Raw genomic sequence first — 25,713 nt, 5'->3', positions numbered from 1 at the left:
AATTTCAGTGAGTTGAAAAGGGATCTGGTCCAGGTAGATTGGAATCAAAGATTGACAGGTCAAACAGTAATTAAGCAAAGAGGAGATAGTTTGGGTACAGGCTAGACACATTCCCACAGGGGGAAAGGAAGAGCATCCAATGCTGGAGCTCCCTGGGTGACTCAGGAAGTGTATGATAAATAACAGGTTCATCATTCAATAGAGAACCAAGCTGAATACAGGAGAGAACTGAAAAAGGCATTAGAGGGGCAAAGAGAGTATATGAGAATAGATTAACAGGTAACATAAAAGGGAACCAAAAAGTCTTTTATGAACATATAAATAGTAAAGGGGTAGTCAAAGGAACAATAGCCAAGATCCTTCCCACTGTTGGGAACCAGAATCAATGTTAATGCCAAAACTAATGATACTTGTCAAAAAGTGATATAAAGATACGACTGCCAAAACGCCTGGTTTATCCATTTGCCCAGAGCTAGTTTCAGGAGCTATTGGTATGATGGAGACCCTGTCTTCAGGGGATCCACTGTTCACTGTCATAAAAGATAAATCCTGATATCAATAAATAATTATCAAGTCTCACATTGTTCCTGATTCAGTAAGTCCTGGTATACCATTGCTTTGCACTATAAATCCGTCTGTGAGCAAGGAGTTTCCTAGTCTCGATCGTGTATATATAACATGATATTTAAAATTATAATGAGTTATGTCGATGCATTCCATCTGTGACTGAAGCCATCTTATTTTTCTGCACCTCCGACAGTGCAGCACTCCTCTGGATTGTCAGCTGAAATTTATGTGCTCAAGACCCTGGAGTAGAACTTGAACCCACAACCTTCTGACTCAGAGACATGTAGGCTACCCACTGAGCCAAAGCTGACACTACATCACAGCATGGAAGGATGCAAGTTCAATTTTTGCCATGCTAGGGATGGGCAGAGGGGAGAGGAGATGCTGTGAAGGGAGAGGGGACCCTATGAAAGAGGGGAGATGTGATGGTGGGATGCCCAAGGTCACTCCAATGCTTCCCTGTGGGAGCCTGTTTCAGAGCAGCATTTATGGAAGAGAATAAAAGCAGAAAATGCTGCAAATCTCAGCAGGTCAGGCAGCATCTGTGGAGAGGAAGCAGAGTTAGTGTTCTGGGTCGATCACCCAAAACGTTAATTCTTCTTTCTCTCCACAGATGCTGCTTGACCCGCTGAGATTTCCAGCACTTCCTGTTTTTATTCCAGATTCCAGCATCCGCAGTATTTTGCTTTTGTATTTATGGAAGAGGCCTGGGAGCCGATCTATCTACTCTGTTGGCTGATGATGCTTGGGTCAGAATGGATGCGATTTAAAAAAAGGAAAAGGGAAATTAAATCTAAAGAAAATGAAGGCAATACTCGCCTTAATGCTAAGCTGCACTGCTGCAGCCTCTCAACATTCTGCCGGAAGCTTTCCACAGCTGGAGCACAAAGGGAAGATATATTCTGAATATAGTATACCTCGTATTAAATAGAGTTTAGGAATAAAGAAAAATCTATATGTCAGACATTATCTTCAATGCTCCAGAATTTAGAACAGAATTCCATCAAGAAATGAAGCAATGCAGAATGAACAAGTAAATACAGACAGAAGGAAGTTGATGTAGCCAGATTTCAAGGCTAACTGTTCAACGTTTGATCATCAATCATTCACACTTCACTCCAGTTCATAGTTTTCCTTATTTTTTTGGTGCATTTCTCTCAGCAGTATTTGCTAAAATAAGCACATTATTTCAACAAAATCAATGCGACACCTGCCTTATAGAGGTACATTTTCATGAAAAACGGTTTGTAAAATGCATGATGCAAGGCAATGTGTATGTGTCATGACACGTTGCACATGGTGCCGAATAACAAAATCATGCTTGTCTCTCTCTTCAAAGAAAAACAGATCTGCTAAGCACCTACACATGTCGGTGATGCCCTTTAAACATACACAATGATCCCACAATGAATAAAAAATACATCACACTCTACTACACTTCATCAATGATTACAAAGATACTGTTCAATATTACGGGACAAGTAACTGTTTTCAACATGGTTGATGATCTTGAAAGGTGCAAACTCCACTGCGCTGGTTTCTCACATACGTCATTGAGCAATACTGTAATCCATCTGAGCAGCACCCTGTGTTTTGGACGATACTGAGATTTGGCAAGTCAAGTGTGGCAGTTGATGCCAAAATCAGACTTATATACCTTTGGTCTGTCTTCATACTGTAGTTGTATCAACATCAATCCTAAATAACACAAAAGGTCAAAACAGAAATCTGTTTTCTATAAAAAAAAGTGTATTTTTTATTGCAGCAACACTGCTAAAAAGCAAAACACCTCTAATTTAATCTCCTGCAAGAGAAATTGTTTTTCTTCTTTATCCTGATTGAGGAATGGCGATTCAGAAACAATGATGAAAAGAAATAGAAGAACAAATTTGTGCTGGGGTAGGGGTTCATTTTCCTTGCACCATTTCAGGGTAGCATTCTTCTTCCTTCTCTCGGGTACATGGTTTGATGGTTTGAGGTCCATGTTGTAATCCATAAATTGTGAATGGCAATGACAGATGGAAGAGACCAGGGCAAGTCCTGCTGACAGCTGGCAGTGGGAGGCAATATATAGGCTACTGAAGAATGCTCGAGTTTAACCTGAGCATCTTCAATGTAACAATGCCATTTCCCATCGTGCACCGTGCTACATTTCCCATTCCACTCTGAGTCAATAAACGCAAGTCAGCCTTGTACGTTCTTATAGCTGTGTGTGTGTAAGTGTGCTCGCACTGTAAAAAGGGTCCTTTATGCTTTAATTTCTAGATTGTCTACGCAGAGATACCGTTCAAGATCTTAGCATTCACCAGAACAGCAAAATGCTCTGTGTTGTTTGCATCCTCATACTGAGAGGAATCCTTTTCAAACATACCAGCATCAGTCTGCCCTTTCATTGTTAAGTAACGAAGTACCACGCTGTGCCAGTCAATAACATCTTCGATCTGCATCGGGCCATTCTGTCGAATGCCTCTTAATAATCCACCTGTGAAGAAGGCAATATTGGAAGCCAATGTTATCACAAGCACACTTATCTAAAACAAGAAATATTTTGCATTGGTACTTTGTTTTCATTATTACAAATGTTTTAGGTTAGGTTTATGTCCATTTTTTTCTTGACTGCTAACATCCACTGTCATATATCTAAAAGCTTTTAAGTTGGCCAGAAAATCAAGCCAAGCTCATAAAAATGTCACTTGCTTTGATTCATTTTCTTTCACTTTCCTTTTGTCTCTCCAAGGCACATTCTATATTTATTTATGTATTGTATCCTCATTGAAAGGCTGCGTTGTGTCTTTTATCCAATTGTTCCCCAGAATTCAAGTTCAGACAGGTAGATACTGCTTTCAATACATTCCTGAGTGGCAACGACCTTTTTATGGATATCTCCCTCATCATAATAAGTGCATTTGCTCAAATGTAGCTATTTCTTTCAATGAAGAGTTCACAGACAGAATTACATTTATAAAGCGCCTTTCACGACCACTGGATGTCTTAAAGTGCTTTACAGCCAATGGAGTGTAGTCTCTGCTGCAATGTGGGAAACGTGGCAGCTAATTTGCACACTGCAAGCTTCCACATACAGCAATGTCATAATGATCAGGTAATCTGTTTTTGTTATGTTGATTAAGGCACAAATATTGGCCAGGACACCGGGAATAACTCACTTGAGCTTCTTTGAAATAACGCCATGGGAGCTTTTACGACCACCTGAGAGAGCAGACGGGGCCTCGGTTTAACGTTTAAAGTTGAGGAGAAAGGAAATCTTGCAAATTAAAGTAACTATTCTCTTATGTGTCGCACTGAAACAACATCTACCATTAACCAGATGATGAGAGAGAGAGAGCCAGGCATTTGAATGAAGCAGACATGTCCGACTAATGTGGGGCAAGAAGTGTGTTCTGGGGTAGAAATTCACTTTGCGGGGTCACGCAATATAGGCCGTATCGAATCAGCCGCCCATTATTCTCCCCGACTGATATATAGTCAGTTCGATTGAGCGATACTGCCTAAAACCAATTTCTACCCACAAGTCTGGTGTGTTTTTATGTTCACATATTGAATGGGAATGAACTTACTCTGAAATCTCAGATCAGGTTCTGCTAACAAAGATCGAGGTGAAACCCAACAAAAAAACTACAGCACCCAAACATTTAGGGGGGGAAATTCTCTCCCAGGGGCGCTAATTCTCGCCCGGGACACGGGGCCACAACTGCGTCCCGCGAAATTCCGTGAGAGTTAGCGGAGGCACAAGGCGGGAAGGCCCCGCTCCTGCCGGAAGCACCCTGGGCTGCTGAGCCTGTGATGACAACGTCAACACTATGCGCAGCGACACGTTTTTGCCCCGGAGGGAAAATTCAGTGGCGCCCTGTGAGGCCGCTGCGGGCAATGCCCGCGCCAGCTTCGCAGGTCGCAAACCGGGCCTTACTCTGCTCGCGGATTGTACATCCCTGTCTGGAGTAAAAATAAAACGGGGAAAGTGGCTCAACTGTGACTAACCAGGTAAATTAAGGATAGTGTTAAATCCAAGGAAGAGGCATATCAATTGGCCAGAAAAAGCAGCAAACCTGAGAACTGGGAGAAATTTAGAATTCATCAGAGGAGGACAAAGGGTTTAATTAGGGGGGAGAAAATAGAGTATGAGAGGAAGCTTGCCGGGAACATAAAAACTGACTGCAAAAGATTCTATAGATATGTGAAGAGAAAAAGATTAGTAAAGACAAATGTAGGTCCCTTGCAGTCAGATTCAGGTGAATTTATAATGGGGAACAAAGAAATGGTAGACCAGTTGAACAAATACTTTGGTTCTGTCTTCACGAAGGAAGACACAAATAACCTTCTGGAAGTACTAGAGGACCGAGGCTCCAGTGAGAAAGAGGAACTGAAGGAAATCCTCATTAGGCGGGAAATTGTGTTAGGGAAATTGAGCGGATTGAAGTCCTATAAATCCTCAGGGCCTGATAGTCTGCATCCCAAGTACTTAAGGAAGTGGCCCTAGAAATAGTGGATGCATTGGTGATCATTTTCCAACAGTCTTATCGACTCTGGATCAATTCCTATGGACTGAAGGGTAGCTAATGTAACACCACTTTTTAAAAAAGGAGGGAGAGAAAAAACGGGTAATTATAGACCAGTTAGCCTGACATCAGTAGTTGAATCAATTATTAAAGATGAAATAGCAGCGTATTTCGAAAAAAAAACAGGATCGGTCCAAGTCAGCATGGATTTATGAAAGGGAAATCATGCTTGACAAATCTTCTGGAATTTTTTGAGGATGTAACTAGTAGAGTGGACAAGGGAGAACCAATGGATGTGGTGTATTTGGACTTTCAAAAGGCTTTTGACAAGGTCCCACACAAGAGATTGGTGTGCAAAATCAAAGCACATGGTATTGGGGGTAATGTACTGACGTGGATAGAGAACTGGTTGGCAGACAGGAAGCAGAGAGTAGGGATAAACGGGTCCTTTTCAGAATGGCAGGCAGTGACTAGTGGGATGCCGCAGGGCTCAGTGCTGGGACACCAGCTCTTTACTATACACATTAATGATTTAGATGAAGGATAAGTGTGTAATATCTCCAAGTTTGCAGATGACACTAAACTGGGTGGTGGTATGAGCTGTGAGGGGGACGCCAAGAGGCTGCAGGGTGACTTAGACAGGTTAGGTGAGTGGGCAAATGCATGACAGATGCAGTATAATGTGGATAAATGTGAGGTTATCCATATTTGGGGGCAAAAACACAAAGGCAGAATATTATCTGAATGTCGGCAGATTAGGAAAAGGGGAGGTGCAACGAGACCTGGGTGTCATGGTTCATCAGTCATTGAAAGTTGGCATACGTACAGCAGGTGGTAAAGAAGGCAAATGGTATGTTGGCCTTCATAGCTAGCGGATTTGAGTATAGGAGCAGGGAGGTCTTACTGCAGTTGTATATGGCCTTGGTGAGGCCTCACCTGGAATATTATGTTCAGTTTTGGTCTCATAATCTGAGGAAGGACATTCTTGCTATTGAGGGAGCGCAGCGAAGGTTAACCAGACTGATTCCTGGGATGGCTGGACTGACGTATGAGGAGAGACTGGATCAACTGGGCCTTTATTCACTGGAAGTTTAGAAGGATGAGAGCGATCTCATAGAAACATATAAAATTCTGACGGGATAGGACAGGTTAGATGCGGGAAGAATGTTCCCGATGTTGGGGAAGTCCAGAACCAGGGGACACATCTTAGGATAAGGGGTAGGCCATTTAGGACTGAGATGAGGAGAAACTTCTTCACCCAGAGAGTTGTTAACCTGTGGAATTCCCTACCGCAGAGAGTTGTTGATGCCAGTTCATTGGATATATTCAAGAGGGAGTTAGATATGGCCCTTACGGCTAAAGGTATCAAGGGGTATGGAGAGAAAGCAGGAAAGGATTATGAAGGGAATGGTCAGCCATGATCTTATTGAATGGTGGTGCATGCTCGAAGGGCCGAATGGCCTACTCCTGCACCTATTTTCTATGTTTCTATGAAAATAAAGAGGATGTGGGGGGCGCACTTTTAAAAAAAATGGGTAACTTACCGGTAGCGGCCTTGCCTTGTCCAATTCGCGGGGTCCATGCCGCGATGTTGTAGCCCGGCACTCCTCTTCTGTGCCGGGCTGATGCCACGGCACCCCGCTCCCCAGTGGTAAAATGATGGCCCCTTCTCTCCAATGCAGAGTTGGCAGCGTGCCCTGAGCATGCGACATTGCGCTCCACTTCCTCTCGGGGTGCTAACCCCAAATTCGATGCCGGGGTGGGACTTTTGCGCAGGCGCAGGAAGTCTCGCCTCGCCCGAGCGTGGCAGTACCGAATTTCTCCCGCTTAGTGTGCATGGAGCAGCTATGCAGAACGCAATGTTGGTTCGTAGTTGCCCCCTGTGCCAACTCCCGTGCTTGTCAGCAATGGCATGTGCCTGCTGCAAAGCTGCTTCACACTGGTGTCTTTCTTCGCCCTTGTGATGTAGCCCCTCAGTACTAATTATTTTTCCAAGAGTCGGCCCAATTTCACACCTAATATAACATAATATGTGCCACCCTCTATCCCCTTAAAATTGATACATGAGTAACAGTGGTATTTCCAGACGGAAGCAAACTGCTAAAGCACCTTCGGGAGAGACTTGTGTTGTTCTCTTTGAGGTGTTTCGTATCCAACCAACAGATGTATGTGCCAACATGTCAATAGAGCGTGTATCCGATATAGTGTCAAGGTTATCTTCTTCAGTCATCAACTCCCTGCCCTCTGTGGAGCACAGCTTACCTACGGGCGAAGACAAAAAAACACATCATGGTCTTAATGTCAAAATAGTGCAGTCTTGAAAATGTGACTTGACTATATTTATTTGAGGAGAAGGTAGGTATGGTGAGTACTGTCAATGGGCAATAAAACAGCACTTTTCTTTTCCTACAATACAAACAGAAAATGAAATATAGGTCAGTCTGAAAGGAAAAGATGAGTTAATGGTTCAGATACGGGTACGGTAGCATAGTGGTTATATTACTGGACTAGTAATCAAGAGACTTAGACTAATGATCTAGAGACGTGCGTTTAAATCCCATGTGGCAGCTGTGGAATCTAAATTCAGTTAATTAATTACATTTGGAATTAAATAGCTAGTATCAGTAATGGTGACCATAAAACTACCAGATTGTTGTTAAAAAGCCATCTGGTTCACTAATGTCCTTTAGGGAAGGAAATCTGCCGTCCTTACCTGGTCTGGCCCACATGTGACTCCAGACCCACAACAATGTGGTTGACTCTTAACTGCCCTCTGAAATGGCCTGGCAAGCCACTCAGTTGTACTAAACCACTACGACAAAGTCAGCACTGTGGGAGTACCTTCACCACACGGACTGTAGCGGTTCAAGAAGGGGGCTCACCACTACCTTCTCGAGGGCAATTAGTGATGGGCAATAAATGCCGGTCTTGCCAGCGATGCCCACGAACGAATAAATTAAAAAAAAGAAACCCAAGTTAAGAACCAAACCTCATAGTGGAGATCATCATAAATGAAAAGTAGGTGAAAGAACAAGGTAATTGAAGAAGTAGGATCTTGCGGAGACATCATTGGTGATATATCTCCAGCGACTTGAGGTGTCTACTGTACATGGTCCATGCCTCTGACCCATACAGGAGGGAGGGTTTTACTACAGCCCTGTAGACCATGAGCTTGATGGTCGATTAGACGGCCTAGTCTTCGAACACTCTTTTCCTCAGGCAGCCGAAGGCTGCACTGGCGCACTGGAGGCAGTGTTGAAGCGCCTCATCAATGTCTGCTTTTGTTGATAAGAGGCTCCCGAGGTATGAGAAATGGTCCACTTTGTCGAGGGGCGCGCCGTGGATCTTGATGACTGGGGGGCAGTGCTGTGCGGCAAGGATCCTACAAATCCCCTGGGAGGACAGGTGCACCAACATCAGCGTCCTCGTCCAGGCCAACATCCCCAATATTGACACAATGACCACACTCGATCAGCTCTGCTGGGCAGGCCACATAGTTCGCATACCAGACACGAGACTTGGAAAGCAAGTGCTCTATGCGAAGCTCCTTCACGGCAAATGAGCCAAAGGTGGGCAGCGGAAACGTTACAAGGACACCCTCAAAGCCTCCCTGATAAAATGCGTCATCCCCACTGACACCTGGAAGTCTCTGGCCAAAGACCGCCCTAAGTGGAGAAAGTGCACCTTGGAGGGCGCTGAGCACTTCGAGTCTCAACGCCAAGAGTGTGCAGAAATCAAGCGCAGGCAGCGGAAAGAGCATGCGGCAGACCAGTCCCATCCACCCCTTCCCTCAACGACTGTCCCACCTGTGACAGAATCTGTGGCTCTCGTATTGGACTGTTCAGCCACCAAAGAACTCACTTCAGGAGTGGAAATCTTCCTCGATTCCGAGGGACTGCCTATGATGATGATGAAATGAAAAAGTGCTATGGGGGTCATGTTAACTCACCCACCTATCGGGAAATTGACAGGATCTGGTGGAACGCCGGTTTTATACCCCTCAATATCATTCTCAATCTACTTCAACCAAACCATCAGGATGAAGTGGACTAGTGTGTGCTTTTTCAGGAAGGAGTGATGACATGAGCGAACAATGTCTGAGGAAAGGCAACAGTTGAAATTATTGGTGAGAATTGGGCCGAGGATAGGCAGTGGAGCTATTAAGAGCTGGGTTAGGGGTTGGAGTTGAGAGGGCAAAGTTGAAGCTATCAACCTAGGGCAGGATGGAATATCGTGGAGAAGTTACAGGATGTTGTGGGGTCAGGCTAAGCTGGAGGGTTGGTGGAGGCTGGTGTAGACAACTGATTTGGGAGAGTTTATAGGGTGGGTGGAGGCTGAGATAGTTGAATGAAAAAAAGCAAATTACCTCCCTGCATTGGACTTCAGAGGTGCGAGTGGAAGGAAAGGAAATGGAACAGTTCTTTTGTAGACAAACATGTTGGGCAACTTGCACAGAGCGTGGTCCTACAAACAGCAATGAGATTAATGACAATTTAATCTGTTTTAATGATGTTGGTTGAGGGATGAAGGTTGGCCAGCTCATTGGAGACAAGAGATTAATGTGCAAAGTTAAAACACATGGGATTGGGGGTAGTGTGCTGACATGGATTGAGAACTGGTTGGCAGACAGGAAGCAAAGAGTAGGAGTAAATGGGGACTTTTCAGAATGGCAGGCAGTGACTAGTGGGGTACCGCATGGTTCTGTGCTGGGGCCCCAGCTGTTTACACTGTACATTAATGATTTAGACGAGGGGATTAAATGTAGTATCTCCAAATTTGCGGATGACACTAAGTTGGGTGGCAGTGTGAGCTGCAAGGAGGATTCTATGAGGCTGCAGAGCGACTTGGATAGGTTAGGTGAGTGGGCAAATGCATGGCAGATGAAGTATAATGTGGATAAATGTGAGGTTATCCACTTTGGTGGTAAAAACAGAGAGACAGACTATTATCTGAATGGTGACAGATTAGGAAAAGGGCAGGTGCAAAGAGACCTGGGTGTCATGGTACATCAGTCATTGAAGGTTGGCATGCAGGTACAGCAGGCGGTTAAGAAAGCAAATGGCATGTTGGCCTTCATATCGAGGGGATTTGAGTACAAGGGCAGGGAGGTGTTGCTACAATTGTACAGGGCCTTGGTGAGGCCACACCTGGAGTATTGTGTACAGTTTTGGTCTCCTAACCTGAGGAAGGACATTCTTGCTATTGAGGGAGTGCAGCGAAGGTTCACCAGACTGATTCCCGGGATGGCGGGACTGACTTATCAAGAAAGACTGGATCAACTGGGCTTGTATTCACTGGAGTTCAGAAGAATGAGAGGGGACCTCATAGAAACGTTTAAAATTCTGACGGGGTTAGACAGGTTAGATGCAGGAAGAATGTTCCCAATGTTGGGGAAGTCCAGAACCAGGGGACACAGTCTAAGGATAAGGGGGAAGCCATTTAGGACCGAGATGAGGAGGAATTTCTTCACCCAGAGAGTGGTGAACCTGTGGAATTCTCTACCACAGAAAGTTGTTGAGGCCAATTCACTAAATATATTCAAAAAGGAGTTAGATGAAGTCCTTACTACTAGGGGAATCAAGGGGTATGGTGAGAAAGCAGGAATGGGGTACTGAAGTTGCATGTTCAGCCATGAACTCATTGAATGGCGGTGCAGGCTAGAAGGGCCGAATGGCCTACTCCTGCACCTATTTTCTATGTTTCTATGTTTCTAAGTCTTTGCTCTTCAAATAGTGTCTGGGATCCTTTATATTTAACTGAAAGGGCCTTGGATAGTATCCCATCCAAGGATGGCACTGAAGTATCAGCCTAGATTAGATACTCAGGAACTGGCATGAGGCTTGAGCCCACCCTTTGGACTCAAAAGTGAGAGTTTGACCAATCTACAGTTAGTGATAGAGGAGATGGCCCAGAAATTCTGGCGGTGTAAAATGCAGAGGGGGTGAGGGGAGGCTTCTACTTGCCTGTCTACCCTCACCTTTACCCTATCACGAATCCTGGAGATGGGGGGGGGGGGTAATTAAATATCTTGGGGTGGGCACCATTCATACCATTGGGGTGTGTACCTCGCTGCCATGGACCCAGAAGAATTTCATAGTAAAACCTTGCCGCTCTGTTGGGAGGGGGATACTGGACCATTTGGCTAAAGATATAAAAGCCTCAAATTCCTTTACCTGTTGCTCCTCTGCTGGTGAGCCCCATTTTTAAACAGCATTCGATGGCTCTTGGGCCAATTGCTATTGGCATATGTCCTTGTGGGGCCCCGGTACGAAACTATATGGAAAATATATTGAGCACGCTAATTGGGCTATTGAAGCATAACTTTCAGGTGCCTGGCTAGCTCTGGAAGCTGCCTACGATATGCCCCAGACAAAGTCTCCCGCAACATTGTTGTGTGCTGCATGTTGTCGAACATAGCAATATGGAGAGGATCACACTTAAAGCAGGCAGAGTAACAGCAACTGTTAACACTTGTCGAGGAAGATTTGGGTAAAGGTGAAGTTGTGGCCAATGCAACTAGGCCAGGGATCAGTTAATACACAATTTTTCCGTTGACCTGCTCATTCCCCTCTCCTGAAAAGTTACACAAAATTACACTACGTTAACAGTCTTTTTTTTATTTATTCATTCACGGGATGTGGGCGTCGTTGGCAAGGTCAGCATTTATTTTCCATCCCTGATTGCCCTTAAGAAGGTGGTGGTGAACCTCTTGTTGACTCCTCGCCTTAATCCTCTGTTAGAAACTTTGGAACCATTCAGGCAACTTTTATATCAACGGCATCGTGAAAGTGCAGGCTCAGAAATTGCGATGATATGTCACTTTGGCACTGCAGACCAAAGTGACATATATGAGAAGGTAATTAATTTAATTACAAGATTGACTTGAACTCTATTGAGAAGGTGGATGACCTGGATGTCATAATGAAATTGCATGAACTGAGATCTGCCATTGTTAACTTAAAGAAGAATAAGTCACCCAGAGAGCATCAAAGAAAGTGGAGATGAAAACGTGATTACCATCCGATATCGAGCAAAACAAGTGTGGACAAAACAAATCAATGTCAAGCTGCCCAAGATGTGGGGCAGAAGAGATTGTATCAAGTAGCGTGGTAATACATTACTCTTCTGTACCATTATCAAATGTCACTGAAGGTAAAGTCCAAGAAGACGAAGGGTCACAGACCCGAAAGCTTAACTCTGGTTCTCTCCACAGATGCTGCCTGACCTACTGAGATTTCCAGCATTTTCTGTTTTCATCCAAGAAGAGCAAGCTGTTTTTTTGCCAGAACAGATGACTAGATCTTCACTCTTTGTAAGATCTTTGAGCAAAGCAAAGAATGGCAGTTACCAGTGGTGCTGAATTTTGTTGACTTTCAGAAGCCATCTAACAGCAGTGTTGACAAAAATTCACTATTGCAGAAAGTATATGGGTTACCTGGGGAGTCTTTTAGCATCATCAAGATGCTGCATCAAGAAGCACAGTGTGTTGTAAGACAGTAAGCCATCCGATGGGTTTAATTAATAACTGGTGTCACACAAGGCTGATTCTTGTCTCATACACTTCTTGGCACTGTGACTGATTTTGTGATGAGACCTAGTATTAAATCAGGCATTGCATGGACCAATGGTGAGATTGGGGATCTAGAATTTGCAGAAGACATACACCTCATTAATAAGGATATAGAGGACACGCAAAGATAGACAAACAATCTCGTGCACGCAGCCAGAAAAGTTGAGTTATAATCAATGGTGCAAAAACCCAGCTTATGACCGTTATGGCGGTGCAGGCTCGAAGGGCCGAATGGCCTCCTCCTGCACCTATTTTCTATGTTTCTATGTTTCTAATGTTGACTTTGACAAAGAAATACAACCGGAAAGTGAATGACCACGCATTCTTTCACCTACTTAGGCAGTGCGGTGCCAGACGATGGAGACTGCGTGTCTGATTTTATGCAAGTGATTTACATTTGCTGGGCTCTTCCTAAATGAATTTGTTTTTAATTTTGGACATCTGGGTGTTTAAAAGTGGTCACTTTTACCTTTACAGCAAATAATTAAGCTTTCAACTAAAAGTTTAAATATTTGCAGCAATCTCCAACTATAGGCTAGAAACTGCAGTTGAAAATATTTGCAGATGATAGCTTAACACATTTAAAATAAACAAGTTAATGTCTCAGTTGAAATAACGGGCAAAAGACTGTCATACAAACACATGAAATGTTTGTTTGCTAATATCAGCCACAGTCATTTCTAGCCTTATTTGGTTAGCGATTGGACATATCTAAATGGTTTAAAATTGCTGGCTTCTTGGTTTAATGGGTCTGTTAATGTTTATACTATCTGTAATACTTATCCCATAAATTTATAGGATCCCAAACTCCTGACCTCTATTAATCTGCTGGCAAACTGCAACTATACCAACATGATATACTAGCTAATTTCATACTCCACACAGATTATCCGTCATGCTGTATGTCAAGGATATAAAACAGAACAATGTCAGGTACTTAGGTTACTGATGTCCTCACTTGCTTGTTTGGTGTCCTCTAATGCAAATACCTCCACAAAATAGAGCCATGTCCATGAGATTTACGAGTGACTATGACCGATACAGACCATTTATTGCCCTTGAGAAGGGGCAGTGTTGAGTAAGGACATGTCTCAGCAATCTAAGTTATAAGGAGCGGTTATGAAAGCTGGGCTTTGTTATGTTGCAAAGAGCCTCAGGGCTGATATAGCAGAAGTCCTTAGAATTCTAAAGAGGATTAATAAAGTTCAACCGAATTGTTCATATTGACAAAGTACATCTCGGGATGTCATTTAAATATAAGTGGGTGGAAATTCGAACTTCTGCCTCCCCTCTTAGCGCCCCGGAAGAGCGGCAATGGGGGCGGAAAACAGCTGCGCCCGGGCGCCCAGCTCCCAGCGCCCTGCCGGGCGACATTCGGTGCCAGTATCGACGGGGCGCGGAGCAGTACCGCCCAGGAGAGGCGAGCCAGTGTGCGATGCCCCTGGTTGAGACACCGGCTCCATTTTTGGCTGCCGCGCGACCCGTAGTGCTCCGTGAAAGCAGGCGTTCCAAGCTGCAGTGGTCGCAGTGAGGTAAGTAATGCCAACCTCGGGTAAGTGTGATTGTTTTACAAACATCTTTCTTTTGCGATATATGTTGTGGTGGCGTGAGCTATTGATTAGGAATGTTTTTGGTGTTTTCTTTTCAGGTTCTCTTTTTCTCCAGGCCTCTGTTATGGCGCTCCGAGGCTGGCTGTTTAGCTTGGGATCTTCCCTTGCTCAGCCGGCCTAGCGCGCTAAAAGAGGAGTGCAACGCCTCCCTTAGCGCCCGGCTCCAAACTCCAGGCTCAGCTGAGGAATTTTGCGGCGGCAGACGCAAACCATTTGCTGGCACAAAATTTACTGCCCGGGACACCGCCCCAACTGAGGGGTGACCAAGTTTCCACCCAATGGAAATTAGAGGGCAAATCCACTAAACCTGCCTCCCCAGCAGGGTACAGTCCTCAAAATGAATGATGGTTGGAGATAGAGCTGCATAACAGTGTAGCACTGGTGGTCCAAACTCAGCTCCATTTGCTAGGAGTGCGGGTTTGATTAATTTATCCCTTGGGAGTAAATAGGAATTTTAGATAGAACTATTTTACACAAACGTTGGCCCGGCGGCAATGGGTTGGGCAGGGGAGTAAAATGGTGGTGGGATGCATAACGCTGCATTTCCGACACGTTTGTGCCCGCCGCCATTTTAACCTCAGTGCCAGGGCTGCCACTGCATGTAGGCAGGAGACTCAGGTAAATTTAAACCTTGGAGTCTGATGACGTCATTCGGACCCCAACCCGAACTCAACTGCCAATCACGGCAGTGACAAAAGAACATAAGAAATAGGAGCAGGAATAGGCCATACGGCCCCTCGAGCCTGCTCAGTAAGATCATGGCTGATCTGACCTTGGCCTCAACTCCACTTCCCTGTTCCCCATAATCCTTGACTCCCCTATAGTTCAAGAATCTGCCTATCTCAGCCTTGAATATATTGGATATATTCAATGACTCAGCCTCCACAGCTTTCAAAGATTCACGACCCTCTGGGAGAAGAAGTTCCTCCTCATCTTTGTCTTAAATGGGCGACCCCTTATTCGGAAACTATGCCTGCTAGTTTTAGATTCTCCCACGAGGGGAAGTGATGTTCGGTGCTTTGCCCACCAGTGAAGCCTGCCAGCATCGTGGTCAGAAGAGACTCAGGTAATTTATCATTTTCAATTTTCTGAAGGCTTCCTTGTTGGTCAGGAAGTGCTCCTCCGGGCCCCACAAGGAAACTTTGGGAATCTTCTGCTTCCCTCACCTTCCTGCAATCATCTCATGATCCACTCGCCCCCCTCCGCTCCCTTCCCCACCTCCGACACCTATGTAATATGCAATGGACCAACTCTCTGGTCCCTGGTGGCATTCTCCTGCCGCCCGAAATCCCACGGCTGTCCATTGCCCTCCTCGCGATTCTGGCCGAGTTCAGGGAGGAGTCAGCCTTTCAACATTTGAATGAAGCCCGAGAATTAAAATCTACCGGGGCTCAAGCTGGTCGGGTGGTTTGCCACCTGCTTCGGCCCCTCTGCAGTTTAAATTGGGGCTAACCAGTTATGAAGGAAGGCCATTGACGCAGTAAGGATAGACACTTGGGAGTCCCTGGCCAAAGACCACCCTAAGTAGAGGAAGAGCATCCGGGAGGGCGCTGAGCACCTCGAGTCTGGTTGCCGAGAGCATGCAGAAATCATGCGCAGGCAGCGGAAGGAGCGTGCGGCAAACCAGACTCCCCACCCACCCCCTCCCTCAGCCACTGTCAGTCCTACCTGCGACAGAGACTGTAATTCCCGTATTGGACTGTACAGTCACCTGAGTAGAAGCAAATCTTCCTCGATTTCGAGGGACTGTTTATGATGATGATGAAGGATAGATGGCCCAACTGGCATATTTCTAGAGAAAGCGTCGATCAAGGGATGCAGTGAAATGGCAGGGAGTTGGGGCTGAAATCAACCAAAAATTGGCAGTTTTGTTCGGTTAAGTTGTCTCTACTTCATCTAATGTTCCCACTTTGGAAGTAAAGGATCCCTAACGTTTCATTATGTTGGGAATCTCCAAATCAGATTTATTTTTTGAATTGTTACTCTCTACAAGAAACAATTAGGGTTTTGGACCTTGTGACAAAAATGACGTTTTCTTTTGGATCCTTTCTTGCTGATAATAACACATACACAATTGAAATTGATTACTGCTATCTGTGACTGCAGGCTGCAGAGATACATGTTCCACACTGGCTGATATACGTACAGCTCCGGTCAAGCTGAGGAAGGGCTGTTCGGGATATCCATAATAAAAACAGAAAATGCTGGAAATACTGGAAACAGAGTTAACGTTTCAGGTCGATGACCCTTCATCAGAACTGGAAAAAAAGTTAGAGATGTAACAGGTTTTTAAGCAAGTGGAGGGGCAGGGAAAGGGGGAGGGGAGGAATGAATAAAAGGGAAGGTCTGTGATAGGGTGGAAGGCAGAAGGGATTAAGAGACAAAGGGAATTATGGTACAAGGCAAAAGGAGATGGTAACGGTGCAAGTTATGAAACAAAAGATGAGTTTAGATAAGGTTTAAATAGAGATGGCAGAATCATCAACAGTTGCCATGGGAAAGAGAGAAAAACACAAGAAAAAAAAGAGAAAAAAAAATGGGGGCAGAGGTTATGGTCTGAAATTGTTGAACTCGATGTTGAGTCCAGAAGGCTACAAAGTACCTAATCGAAAGATGAGGTGCTGTTCCTCGAGCTTACGTTGAGCTTTGTTGGAACAGTGTAAGAGGCCGAGGACAGAGAGATCAGAGTGGGAGTCAAGCGGAGAATTAAAGTGACAGGCGACTGGAGGCTCGGGAGTCACACTTGTGGACTGAACGGATGTGTTCTGCAAAGTGGTCACCCAATTTGCGTTTGGGCTCCCCAATGCATCATGAGGCCTTACGCTAAACATTAGTAAGACAAAGGTCCTCCATCAGCCTGTTCTCGCCACACAGCACTGCCCCGCAGACACCAAGATCCACGGCGTGGCCCTGGACAACGTGAATCACTTCCCCTATCTCGGGAGCCTCCGATCAACAAGAGATCCAACACCGCCTCCAGTGCACCAGTGCAACCTTCGGCCGCCTGAGGAAAAGAGTGTTTGAAGACCAGTCCCTCAAAACTGTCACCAAGGTCATGGTCTACAGGGTGTAATAATACCCGCCCTCCTGTGTGGCTCAGAGATATGGACCACGTACAGTAGACACCTCAAGTCGCTGGAGAAATACCACCAGCGATGTCTCTGTAAGATCCTGCAAATCCCTTGGGAGGACAGATGCACAAGCATTAGCGTCCTCATCCAGGCCAACATCCCCAGCATTGAAGCACTGACCACACTTGATCAGCTCCACTGGGCAGGACATAGTTCGCATGCCAGACACGTACTCCCAAAGCAAGCGCTCTACTCGGAACTCGTCTACAACAAACGAGCCAAAGGCGGGCAGAGGAAGTGTTACAAGGACACCCTCAAAGCCTCCCTGATAAAGTGTGACATCCCCACTGACACCTGGGAATTCCTGGCCAAAGACCGCCCTAAGTGGAGGAAGTGCATTTGGGAGGGCGCTGATCTCCTCGAGTATCGTCGCCGAGAGTGTGCAGAAATCAAGCGCAGGCAGCGGAGGGAGCATGCAGCAAACCAGGCTCCCTGCCCACCCTTTCAACGACTATCTGTCCCACCTGTGACAGAGACTGTGGTTCTCGTATTGGATTGTACAGCCACCTAAGAACTCATGCTAAGAGTGGAAGCAAGTCTTCCTCGATCCCGAGGGACTGCCTATGATGATGATGCATCGTGAGCAGCGAATACAGTATACTAAATTGAAAGAAGTACAAGTAAATCGCTGTTTGATATGCATAAGGTCAATTGCTGTCCAACTGGTCATTCACATTATTGGAACATATCAATGGGTCAAGCCATTAAATTCAAATACAACTTGTGGAGCTATTTATAGTAGTTTATTTGGCAGCTGTAATTCTGGGGACAAATGGCAGTCAGAATGTAAATGGATGGCCACCTAATTTAGCATTGAAAAATACAATTATTAAGGTCTTTTTGTTCTGGGATATCTGCAAAAGAATTTGCAGTTATATTTGAGGTGATGTTGCATGAAGGCAGTAGTCAGTCTAAAGCCATGAGAGCTAAAGGGCAGGTCAGTGAATCCGTCGTAGTTTACAGCTATGTAAGTGGTTAAAAAAAATCTGTGTTTCAAGAGTCAGTTTTATGTTGAGTTAGCACAGCGGAAACACTTTTGTTGTTTTTGAATCCAAGGGCAATTGATAAAGTTTATAATTATCGGAAATATAAGGCCCCAAAGTTATAGGAGGCCTGCTCTGTTACCAGAAAGGTATCAAAGTAGGACTCCCAGTCAGCCACTGAGAAAGATGTAGACCATGTCCCAAAGCGTGGGGAGGGCTACATTAGCATCTTTAAGACAAGCAGCTAAGCCCAATAAAGATGCTTTAGTGGCGTCCATTCCGTATTGCTGGTATATTTTGTAGCGGCCATCTGAAACTTAAACAGAAGGATCAGGGGCCCTTGTAGGCCTGCAGAAATAAGGCAATCTATTGTGTCTTTACCATTTCCTTTAGAACTTTTGGGGCTGTTCCAAGGGCCTCAACCAGGTTCTGTCCCCCTAATTCCGGCCCACTACCAGGTGAAGTGCCCAGTTAGCGGCCTCTCTGGCCCCAGAAATTTCAGCCCCATTGTTTTTATTGAGGATGTTTCATTATCTGTTTAATGCTCGATGAATTTGTCCAGTGGATTATTGGCTCAGCCTTGCTTTGATAGAATGGGCATTTATCTGCCAACTAAAGCATGTGATATATTCTAATAAGCGTCAATGGCTATCTGCCTGACTCTTGGATCTCACTACATTTAGCTCGCTATTGGACAGGTAAAGAAATACTCTGGTTTGTAGAGCTGTGGTGCACAACCTAAGGAAATATATAAGCATAGAAACTGAAAAACATAACAAACCATCGTTTACATTTCCATAAACATCAAACATTTAAAAAAAATAGAAACCTTGCAAATGATTTGTCATAACGTTTTGAAATTCTCTTTTACGGAACTCAATTTTCAGCCTGTTTAGTTTGGCGGTTCACATACTTACCACCGAGTCTGGAACATTATGTACTCCGATATTTAAAGTTTTCAATCATGCGTCACAGGAGAATTGGCTAATTCTGTTCAATAAAACTCATCCGCCTGGTACAGTAACTCTCCCGTTATGATGGCATCGATGTACTAGAGTGATACGCTATGAGCTGGCAAATGTTCCATGTGAATCACTGATTTTTTTTCTATGTTCTTAATTAGTTTCCGTGCTGCCTCTAGCTGGCAGGAGCCTAAACTAGAATTGAAGTGCATTTTCCTCATACAGTTTAATTTTACATGCACGGTATAAACAAAGTAAGTTACAAAGTCCTTATTGAATCTGACTGACATGGGCATACGACACTGACTCAACTTTTTTTAGTCTTGAAATATTTGCTCAGCTCAATGTCAATGTATAAGTCAGATGGATGAGAGCAGATAGCTCCAATCTGGAGCCAGCACCAGCAAAAGCATGATGAGTTCAATGGCCTACTTCTGTTCTAAAATTTCAACGGTTCTATTTCCCATGGTTTTTTTCTCCCCCTTATAAGCATTGAAATTACTATTCATTACGTTAGCATACAACTATCATACTCCATTAAAACTACAGAGAGAAAATTGATGCAAGTTAAGTGGCCATACAATAATGTCATTCACAGTCATTCCCAAGCTTATACAGTTTACCGTAAGCTTTTGTGGGGAATAACGACAAATTAAAGTTATATTTGTCATCATAATGATATAGTGTCATCAATTGAAAATCTCGTCCAAGTGTTAGAAATAATTCCAGACATGTAATAGAATAAATATCACCAAAAATTAGGTTCTTTGACTTCATCATTCATATGGTTAGTCTAATTTGTTTATCTACTTAATATCAATATCGAATATGACCTAAATTCCCTCATGACTTGGTTATATGTTTGGGAATTATAAGGGATAATCATGTTTCCCTCCCTGGGATCTAAACAAAAGTGCACTGCACCCTTCCAGCCCCAGGAGCACTTAAGAGTTCCTGTCCTGGGCCATTTAAATGGCCTGGGGCTACCCTATGCAGGCTTACACCCTGTCTGGGCCTAACCTAGCCTAGCCTAGCCTAGCAGTAGGGGTAGGAATATTAGGGGCCTCCCAGGGTCTGGAGGTGCCTACATGGCCTCGATCAATGAGACCACGATGGAGAGCTAGAATTGCTTGGAGTCTCCAGCAAAGGAAGAGAAATTTCCCCGCTACTGCAGCCCACGTACCCAGTGATAAAGAGGTCCTTTAAATTTCCTGCCAGAGCAGCAGGCCTGCCCCCTGCCCCGAAATGTCATCGCCCGCCACCGCAGAGAAACTGCCTGCAGCTTGGTGACATCACCCCGCTAGTGCCCGCCTTGTGTGTTATTGAAAAATATTGGTGGTCGGGGGTTAATGAGGTCATTTCTGGCAGGTAGGTATGGGCTCTGGAAACAGGATCTGCTGGTGGAGAAATAGCTAGTGAGCTGGACTGGGAAGAGTGGTGCGTTTGGGCTGTGTAAATGGATACTAGGGGGAAAGGAATTGAGACTTGGGAGGGAGATAGGGTGTCAGGGTATTTGGCCAAGTATTTAGAGAAAGACAGGTAGCTGGGAGTCTGAGGATTGTGTCTCGGGGGGAGAGGAGGACTGGGTGTCATGGGGATAGGAGGACTGGGTGTCACGGGGAGAGGAGGACTGGGTGTCACGGGGAGAGGAGTATTGGGTGTCATGGGGAGAGGAGGATTGGGTGTCACGGGGAGAGGAGGATTGGGTGTCAAGGGGAGTGGAGGACTGGGTGTCACGGGGAGAGGAGGATTGGGTGATCAGGGAGAGGAGGACTGGGTGTCACAGGGAGAGGAGGATTGGGTGTCGGGGGAGAGGAGGATTGGGTGTCACGGGGAGAGGAGGACTGGGTGTCACGGGGAGAGGAGGATTGGATGTCATGGGGAGAGGAGGACTGGGTGTCACGGGGAGAGGAGGACTGGGTGTCACGGGGAGAGGAGGACTGGGTGTCACGGGGGAGAGGGAGGTCTGGGTGTCGGGGGAGAGGAGGATTGGGTGTCAGGGGGAGAGGAGGATTGGGTGTCAGGGGGAGAGGGGGGTCTGGGTGTCGGGGGAGAGGAGGATTGGGTGTCAGGATTGAGGGCTCGTGGGAGAGAGGAAGACAGAAATGGTGGTGCTTAGGGATGGGGCTCAGAGAAAGAGGGTGACTGGGGGAGGGGGTTGAGGTTTGGGCGGGGGAGATAGAGAGACTGGGGACTCGAGGGCGGGGGGAATTGAAGCTCAAACGGCGAAGGGAGAAGGGGACTGGGCGTTGGGTAGATTAGGGTAAAGGCAGGGAGTCTGCGGACTGGGGGACTGGGAAATTGGGGACTAAGATTGGGCTTGGGTGGGGATGAAAAGAGGGAGACTGAGGACTAGATTGGAGGATTAATGGGCTGGTGGAGTCTGAAGTTGGGTGTATGGAGACTCAGGCCGTAGGAAAGAGAAGATTGAGGGATATGGGGACAGAATGGAGGGCCAGGGATTGGGGCTTGGTGGGAGGTGAGAAGCACTTGGGGTTGGGTTAATTGTGGCTCAGGCAGGGATAAAGGGGTCTGGGGGTTGGGGATGAATGTGGGACCCAGCATTTCTTGCAAGGCCAAGAGCAGCAAAGTGGTGCCAAGAGAGGAGCGACCTGGGGACTTTGCTCTGGGTAAATAGTGAAAGATTGTTTGTACTGGTGGGCAAAAGAAGAATAATGGGATGGAGACAGTGGATTCTCACTCGAAGAACGAAGGGGGAAGGGAGAAGAAAGGTTTTCACACTGATGACTATTATACCATGGGATGCTTCACCACAAGTGTCTATTGAGGCCGAGACTAGAACATCATTTATAAAAAGCAGGAACCCTGGCTGATGTGCCATCGTTTTAGCCCAGGTCAGTGGGTAGTGATCAGGAGCAGGACCCCTGGCTGAAGTTCCCTCTCTCTATCCCAGGTCAGTGGGTAGTGATCAGGAGCAGGAACCCTGGCTGAAGTTCCCTCTCTCTATCCCAGGTCAGTGGGTAGTGATCAGGAGCAGGAACCCTGGCTGAAGTTCCCTCTCTCTATCCATGGGTCAGCGGGTAGTGATTAGGAGCAGGACCCCTGGCTGAAGTTCCCTCTCTCTAGCCCAGGTCAGTGGGTAGTGATCAGGAGCAGGACCCCTGGCTGAAGTTCCCTCTCTCTATCCCAGGTCAGCGGGTAGTGATTAGGAGCAGGACCCCTGGCTGAAGTTCCCTCTCTCTATATCAGGTCAGTGGGTAGTGATCAGGAGCAGGAACCCTGGCTGATGTTACACATGAAGACAGGTAGGACCATCCATTCAATTTATCCCATTTAATGAACGCCACTGACTTACCCCTATGTTTGCACAACATTTTGATGTAGTAGAAAAGATTGGTGCACAGGTTGAATGGAGAAGGGGTCCCTGATTTCCTAATCATGTCACGGATCAACATGGCCCTCCCAAACTTCCACTCGGTGTCCGACTGCGCCTGGATTCGCTGGTAGGTGTCGCTCATCATGGCGATCAGCAAGTTAATCAGGACGATCAGGGTCATGACAAGATACATTCCAAACACAAACCTGACAATGAATTGGGTGAATGTAGGTGTCCGATACAATGGGGGTAAGGAGTCTGGATCCACCATACCGAACAGAGCAAAGAAAAGTAAGACTGTAATATCTAAAGGGTCTTGAATGTCATAATACTCCCCTTCAGAACCCGATTTATTTCCAGCAGCTGGATTGACCGGCGGGGCAGGGTATACAGGTTGGTAAACGGCTGAAAGCTGCATGGTGAAGGCTACGTGAAACAGGGCAAGAATGACTGCAAACCTGGCAAGGTCCTTCATCAGGTCTCGGATAATGATAGCCCAGGGGCCGAAGAGGTGGTGGAAGGTTAGGAATTCCAAAAACTGTACAAAGCAAAGAGTCATGGCCACTGCAAGGAAAATGTTCCGGGCAAAGAAGCAGTGCAGGCGGTCGTAGTCCCGAAAAGCAAATGCAAGTAGGTGACAGAAGACGGCAATGGCTGAAAATCCCAGGATGAAAACTCGAATCCACGCTAGTCCTGCTCTCTCCCCTGGGTGAGTCAGCTCTGAGACCAGCATTCCTGAAATCCAAGCTAAGAGGAGCCATTCATTCCAGCAGGGTAGCATCCGCCCTTCGTATATTGGACTAAGTGGGGGATAGACTATGGTTAATATAAATAACAATAGGAGAAAGATATGAGACACCAAATGGCTCATGAATTTCATAATGGGAATCCTGTTGAACTGGTGCTTAAGTGGAAGGGAGAACATCAGCCAGATGGGGGGGCAGATGAGGAAGGTAAAGAATAAAAGAACTAGTTTCCAGTGGGCCCACTTTAAGTTCCCGTACCAGACATCGGTCAGGTACTTCTGCACCGCTGGGTGAGCCACTACATCCTTCTGTTCGCATTCTATTAAGGAGTCCAGCATTGTACTGCCACGATGGTCCACGGCACGGAGCAGGTATCCGGCGCTTCTGCAACCCGATGCCACAGTAAGGAGCTCAGTGGCCATGTTCTCACAGTACTTGGCCGCTTCCAGCAGCTCCATGGATCTTTCTTTTTCCTTCAGAGCTGTGATGCCAAAAGCACGGGAGAGCTTGATGGCAGTGTCCATGGGGGCAGGCGAGTGCAGTACAAACTCTTCAATGACCTTGTTTCTATTGAGCTTTCCACACACCATGAGGTCAAAGATAAACTGTAACAAAATGCACAAAGATTATGTTAGTTATTCTGATGAGCTGCAATTTACTACAGAGCACTGATAGAATTGCAGCATTATCAAAATTAACACTTGCATTTAGATATAGAAACATAGAAAATGGGAGCAGTAGTAGGCCATTTGGCCCTTCGAGCCTGCAACTCCATTCAATATGATCATGGCTGATCCTCTATCTCAACATCATATTCCCGCTTTTTCCCCATACCCCTTGATGCCTTTTGTGTCTAGAAATCTATCTATCTCCTTCTTAAATATATTCAGTGACTTGGCCTCCACAGCCTTCTGTGATAGAGAATTCCACAGGTTCACCACCCTCTGAGTGAAAAAATTTCTCCTCATCTCGGTCCTAAATTTCTTACCCCGTATCCTGAGACTGTGACCCCTTGTTCTAGACATCCCAGTTAGGGGAAACATCCTGCCCGCATCCAGTCTGTCCAACCCCGTCAGAATTTTATACGTTTCAATGAGATCCCCTCTCATTCTTCTAATTATCCATTGAAATGTCTCAAAGCATTTCACACAATGGGGGTAATATTGACTTTGTCAGATAGTGTAAAACAGAGGAAAGCAAACCGGCAGCCGATCTCTCACGATTTTATGTAGTATTACATTTACAGCACTGCAATTAGGACATTCGGCCCATAAGTCCAATTTTTTAAAACATTTTTTTATTCATTAACGGGGTATGGGTGTTGCTGACAAGGTCAGTATTTATTCCCCGTCCCTAATTTCCCTTCAGCAGGTGATGGTGAGCCACCTTCTTGAATTGCTGCAGTCCGTGTGGTGAAGGTACTCCCACAATTTTGTTCGGTACGGAGTTCCAGGATTTCGACCCAGCGATGATGAAGGAACAGCGATATATTTCCAAGTTAGGATGGTGTGTAGCTTGGAGGGGCCTTGCAGGTGATAGTGTTCCTATGTGCCTGCAGACCTTGTCCTTCTAGGTGCTAGAGGTTGCAGGTTTGGGAGGTGCTATCAAAAAAGCCTTGGCGAGTTGCTGCAATGCATCTTGTAGATGGTACACACTGCAGCCACGGTGCGCCAGTGGTGGAGCGAGTGAATGTTTAAAGTGGTGGAAGGTGTCCCAATCAACCGGGCTGCTTTGTCCTGGATGGTGTCGAGCTTCTTGAGTGTTGTTGGAGCTGCACTCACCCAGACAAGTGGAGAGGATTCCATCACACTCCTGACTTGTGCCTTGTAGATGGTGGAAATGCTTTGGGGAGTCAAGAGGTGAGACACTTGCAGCAGAATACCCAACCGCTATCTGCTCTTGTAGCCACAGTATTTATATGGCTGGACCAGTTAAGTTTCTAGTCGATGGTGACTCCCATGACAAGAGATTCAATCAATGTAATGCCCTTGAATGTCAAGAGGAGGTGGTTAGACTCTTGTTGGAGGTGGTCATTGCCTGGCACTTGCGTGGCACGCAAGTTACTTCCCACTTATCAGCCCAAGCCTGAATGCTACCCAGGTCTTGCTGCATGCAGGCATGGACTGCTTCATTAGCTGAGGAGTTGCAAATGGCACTGAATACTGTGCAATGATCAGCGAACATCCCTATTATATATGTAAACTTGTATTTACTCTGTACAGCCACCAGAGGGCTCATCCCTTGAAGTCCCAAGGGATCCCATAATCCCTTGGGAGCACAGGTATTTAAGGAG

General features: G+C 45.8%; 1 protein-coding gene across 3 annotated transcripts in view; it reads right to left on the bottom strand.

The window, feature by feature from the left end:
- Nucleotides 1-1,211: 1,211 nt before the first annotated feature.
- The window catches only part of trpn1 (transient receptor potential cation channel, subfamily N, member 1), a 363,054-nt gene continuing 338,552 nt past the window's right edge, over nucleotides 1,212-25,713 (bottom strand). For 2 of the 3 annotated variants that reach the window (XM_070895599.1, XM_070895607.1), the window contains exons 24-26: nucleotides 22,654-24,025; nucleotides 7,191-7,343; nucleotides 2,703-3,049 (exon numbers count right to left, since the gene is read on the bottom strand). In XM_070895599.1, coding sequence (XP_070751700.1) covers nucleotides 2,838-3,049; nucleotides 7,191-7,343; nucleotides 22,654-24,025 — 1,737 coding nt within the window. In that variant the 3' untranslated portion in view covers nucleotides 2,703-2,837. Of the gene's footprint in view, nucleotides 2,266-2,702; nucleotides 3,050-7,190; nucleotides 7,344-22,653; nucleotides 24,026-25,713 lie in introns of those variants that run through there. The other variant, XM_070895617.1, reaches the window with a different exon arrangement.

The sequence above is a fragment of the Pristiophorus japonicus genome, chromosome 1, assembly GCF_044704955.1.
Source record: "Pristiophorus japonicus isolate sPriJap1 chromosome 1, sPriJap1.hap1, whole genome shotgun sequence".
NCBI lineage: Eukaryota > Metazoa > Chordata > Chondrichthyes > Pristiophoridae > Pristiophorus > Pristiophorus japonicus.
The sequence above is the reverse complement of the archived record's forward strand: the minus strand, read 5'-3'. Positions and strand labels throughout refer to the sequence as shown.